At 54.8% G+C, this 5,125-nt stretch overlaps 1 protein-coding gene across 1 annotated transcript; it reads left to right on the top strand.

Moving 5' to 3' along the window:
• The first annotated feature begins 118 nt into the window (after positions 1-118).
• On the top strand, positions 119-3,438 carry LOC149917676 (uncharacterized). Its single transcript, XM_090142000.1, has 2 exons — positions 119-2,074; positions 2,505-3,438. Exons 1-2 carry the CDS (start codon positions 1,064-1,066, stop codon positions 2,775-2,777), a joined length of 1,284 nt encoding a protein of 427 aa, XP_089998126.1. The 5' UTR covers positions 119-1,063; the 3' UTR covers positions 2,778-3,438.
• The last annotated feature ends 1,687 nt before the right edge of the window (positions 3,439-5,125 follow it).

Below are 5,125 nucleotides of genomic sequence, written 5' to 3'. Positions count from 1 at the left end.
GTGCCGCTACTCTTTGAAACACCTCCATTTCCTCCCAAATCTACTCCATGACACGCCTCAGGATGACACTTACTCCCCGATTTGGGGCATTTTCTCCCAGAAATACCACTTCTCTCCCAAAGGGATGGCCTTTTCCCTCTCTAGCATCTGTTTCCTCACCAATACCTGGCATTTTCTCCCAGAAACACCAGCTTTCTCACAGATACATCACCTTCCACCCCCCACATCAGACCTTTTCTCCCAGAAATACCAGGACTCTGCTGAATATTTCCCATTTCCTCCGGAACATACAGCATTACACTCCGCAAGAGGACAGTTTCTTTCAGGAATGTGGCATTTTATCACAGATACACCATTTTTATGCCCAGTAGAGCTCCTTTTCTCCCAGAAATAGCACTGCTCTTACGAAGAGCTCCCATTTTCTAACCAAAATGCTGCTTTACCCTCCTCAAGATCACACTTACCCCATCAAGATGGCAGTGTCACAGAAATACCAGCTTCTGCCCCCAAAATGGGACCTTGGCTCTCCAAAATCAAATAAAATAGGAGCGAAAGAGAGTTACTGAGAGCGAGTCAAACCTGAAAAGCTTGGTACATCTAGGGAAGCACCCTCCTATACCCACTGCAAGGCAGTAAGAGATCCCAACCCAGGAAGGGCCAGATCCCATGGCTTTCGAGATGTACAGAGACAGGTACCCGGAACTGGAGCATGAACACTCCCAGTGCACAACATGATGCTATAATGTAGAATACCGAAAACCAAAAATCACAAAACCATGAAAGTATGGTGAGATATTTTCTTTACTGGAATCTAAATGGAAATCACAATGAGTTGGATGGCCTACTGTTATTCTTCTCCAGTGCCAGAGAAGACCATATATCCCAGCACCACTAAAGGTCGTCCTACGGCGTAGCGCTGTGGAAGGCAGTTCTGCCCAACACCATGACGTCTCTCTACCACCCAACGCAGCTTAAAACCACTCTGCCCCAGTCTCCATTTTGAGCTGGGGCTAGAAGGCCGCCCTGCTCCATAGCGCAGAAGGCCACAGCCCCACCCTCCATTATGAGCTGGGCCAGAAGGCCGCACTGTCCAATAGCACTGCAGGTCACTGCCCCGCCCTCCATTATGTGCCAGGCAGGCACGCAGCATAGAAGGCCGCTGGCGCACCCCCGCACAGCATTCACTGTCTGCACACCCTCGCGACAGGGACCAGAGGCAGTGAGCGCTTCGAGGTCAGGGGCAGCTGTCCTTGCAAACCCCGGGAAGGAGAGCGACCATCGGTGGCCTCTGGCCACAGCTTTTGGCGGCCGAGGGTCTCTTCACAACTCCGTGACCATGCTGCAGGGCAGCGCGGGACGGCGACAGGCAAAGCGCAGCCGGCCCAATCCCCGCCGGGGCCCGGCACAGCCCCCGGCCTGCCCCGCGCAGCGGGAGGAGCACAGGCGGGAGCTGGAGGCGCTGCGGGCCCAGCTGGAGGGCGAGCGGCTCCGCTCCCAGGAGCCGCAGCGCCGCTGGGCCGTCGAGAGACGGGAGCTGCAGGGGGAGGCAGAGCGGGAGCGGCAGCTCCTGGCTGACCGACTGCATTGTGCCTGGGAGAAGCAGCAGGCCGAGGAGGAGCAGCGGCTGAAGGAGTGGGAGCAGCGGCAGCGGGCAACGGAGATCCGGCAGCTGCTGCGCTGGAAGGAGGCCGAGCTGCATGCGACGCAGGAGCTGCTGCAGCAGGAGTGTGACGTGGCCCTGCACCAGGCTCGTGAGCTGCAGCAGCAGCTGGCCAAGGAGCTGAAGAGCCCCCACAGGAGCAGCAGGGCAGCTCGCGCCAAGCTGCAGAGCATCCTCAGCAAGTTGCGCAGGGAGAGGGATGGTGACCAGCCCGCCTGCATCCGCCAGCTCCAGCATCAGCTGGAGCTGGAGAGGAGGCTGTTCAACCAGTACATCGTGGGAAGCTGGGAGAGTGAGCCCCAGCATGTGGAAAGCCACAGAATGTCCTGCTCCCAGGACAGAGAGGGAGCTCTGGGCCACCACCGTGCAGAGCAGGGCTCCAGTCGACTGGCTGTGAAGGACGCTCATGTCCAGGTGAGATGACACTGAGAGAGTGGGGTTTGTTCAGCCACGGGGAGAGGAGGCTCTGGGGACACCACAGAGTGGCCTTCCAGTGCCTGAAGGAGGACTGGACTGGGGAAAGCTGGAGAGGGACTTGCTGTAAGGCAGGATAGTAGTGATACAACAAAGGACAATGCCTTGAAAGTAGAAGAGGGGAGATATGGATGAGATACAAGGAGGAAAGACACAGCAGCATGAGGGTGCTGAGGCACTGACACAGGCTGCCCAGAGAGGCTGCGGATGCCCCATCCCTGGCAGTGCTCCAGGCCAGGCTGGAGGCACGTTTGGGCAACCTGACCTAGTGGAAGATGTCTTTGCCCATGGCATGGGCTTGGAACGGGAGAGTCTTGAAGGCCCCTTCCTACCCAAACCGTTCTGTTATTCTATGATTTTCTGGTTCTAGGTGCCAGAGATGTCCAAGGAAGACCTGGGGCTCCCAGGCAGCACAAGCAGCAAGCTGCTGGAGCAGCGCAGCTGCCTCCAACGAGCCCTGAGCGACTTGGAGAGGCAGAGCCAGGCCCTACAGGCCCAGAACCACCTGCTGAGAGAGGGACGCTCTCCAGAAGTGTGCCAGGAGCTGCAGAGGCTTCAGCAGGCTGTGGCCAAACTTGAGGTAGTCAGCAAGAGGCTAGAGGAGAAATGCAGGCAGCTCCAGGAGATTGGGAAAAAGCTGTAATGCACAAAAACCCAGAACAGGAATGCTCCAACCCACAGGAAGGGTTGGAGGAGTCGGAAGGGCGGCTGATGGCAGTCTGCAGCCTGCACACTCGCAGACGGACATCACCGCTAATTTGAAGATTCTTAGCTCGTCCCAGCTACAATCCTTTTGAGGGCCCTAATGAGGACCCAGAAAACGAGCTCCCACTGACTGCTGGACAATACGTTCACATCTTTGGAGACGTGGATGAGGATGGCTGGTTTCTGGGAGAGCTGACGGATGGCACAAGAGCACTGGTCCCTTCCAATCTGGTGGAAGAAGTTTCAGATGATGACCTGGATACAACCGTGCCTCCAGAGCTTCGTGACCTCCTGCTGGATACCGATGATGAAGAGAGACTAGGCAGCAGGAGCGGTGGCAGAGTGATGGTCACCATCCAGAAATCTGTGACCGCCTGTTAGCTGAGCCTGCGGGACACAGAGATTCCTCTCCATAAGACAGCAACATCCCATCAAAATTCCACTTTTCTGAATGAAGTCTGCCTCCTGCTCCACTTGATGTTCAAGTGGAGCGTGGTCCATCGGCAGCAAGACCTTGAAAATTCATCTGTTGTATGACTGAGAATTTATTACATTGGACTGGACTTAAAAACAAAACAAACCCTTATTATTAAAAAAAAAAAAAAAAAAAAACCCAAAATACAAAATATCCAAACCCCAAAAGCGTGTAAAGTCTTCTTGTTTTCTGGAGGCTGAGGAAAGCCTCCAAAGTCTTTCTCAAGCGCTCTACCTACAAGTACTAGAATCGAGAGAGAAAGGAATCATCATTGCTTGCTTCTGTTCTTTGGGACGCCTGGAATACCTTGGAAGACCACACTTTCTGAGCAATACATTCTGTCCCAAAGCAGCTGTTTGACCGCTTCCATTGGGTGATAAGGCATAGCGCTTGTACTGTCTGAAGGCACGGACTCCGATGCAAATCCAAATCCTTTATTGCAGGTCCCTACATCCTTTATATACATGCTGAAGCCCCGCCTTGTAATTTCCCATCCATCCCTACATGTCAGCAGAGCACTTAACAAGTCTCCTTTGCATCTAGTCACCAATTGCCCACACAAGTGCGTGTGACAATGCATGCGGCTGGGGGCAGCACTTTGTGTAAGGGAAGCTGTCTGAGAGCTGCACGTCAGGGAGGGACTCCTTGGTCTCAGGCTCTGCTTGCTTTTCTGACTGGCTGTGAGGAACACTCATGTCCAGTGAGATGTCACACTGAGAGAGCGGGGATCTCTGGGAGATAGCAGGGTTACATTCCTTGGAGCCAGAAGTGAGTTCTTCATTCTCTAGTGTTGTATTCTCTTCCGGTGACACAGCTGGTGAGACACAGACAGAGGGATGCCAGGTCATGGGAGGGCCAAAAAGGCAGTGAGAGCTGGAAGAGTGCCTGCGGGAGATGCCGATGAGCATGGACTCGATCAGCCTGGTTGTCCAGGGAAGCTTTTGCCTCACCTCTGGGCCTGGGAAGATCATGGAGCAGATCCTTCTAGAAGCTATGTTAAGGCACATACGAGATAGATCTGAGGTGATTCGAGACAGCCAGCATGGCTTCACCAAGGGCAGATCGTGCTCGACCAGTCTGGTGGCCTTCTATGATGGAGTGATGGCTTCGGTAGACGGGGGATGGATGTCATCTACCTGGACTTCTGCAAGACCTTTGACACTGTCCCTCACCACATCCTTCTCTCTAAATTGGAGAGGTGTGGATGTGAAGGATGGACTGTTTGATGGATTAGGAATAGGCTGGCTGGACAAGGGTTGTGATCAATGGTTCTGTGTCAGGGGGGAGGCCGGTCACAAGACGGTGTCCCTCAGGGGTCGGTCTTGGGACCGGTGCTCTTCAGCATCTTCATCAACGACGCAGATGGTGGCATCGAGTGCACCCTCAGCAAGTCTGCAGATGACACCAAGCTGAGCAGTGCAGTCGATACTTGGAAGGAAAGGAAGCCATCCAGAGGGACCTGGACAGGCTGGAGAAATGGGGCCATGATACGGTTCAATAAGGCCAAGTGCAGGGTGCTGCACTTGGTATGGGGCAATGCCAGGTATTTATACAGACTGGGGGAAGATCTCCTTGAGAGCAGCCCTGCGGAGAAGGACTTGGGGGTCCTGGTGGACGAGAAGCTGGGCGTGAGCCAGTAGTGTGTGCCTGCAGCCCGGAAGGCCAACTGTGTTCTGGGCTGCATTAAAAAAGGGGTGGCCAGCAGGGAGAGGGAGGTGATCCTCCCCCTATACTCGGCTCTTGTGAGGCCCCATCTGCAGTGCTGCATCCAGGCCTGGGGCCCACACTGCAGGAAGGACGTGGAGCTCTTG

Source organism: Phasianus colchicus, chromosome 5 (genome assembly GCF_987193195.1).
Source record: "Phasianus colchicus chromosome 5, bPhaCol1.hap1.1, whole genome shotgun sequence".
In the NCBI taxonomy this organism is placed as follows: Eukaryota; Metazoa; Chordata; class Aves; order Galliformes; family Phasianidae; genus Phasianus; species Phasianus colchicus.
This window is presented reverse-complemented; position numbering and strand designations above follow the sequence as displayed.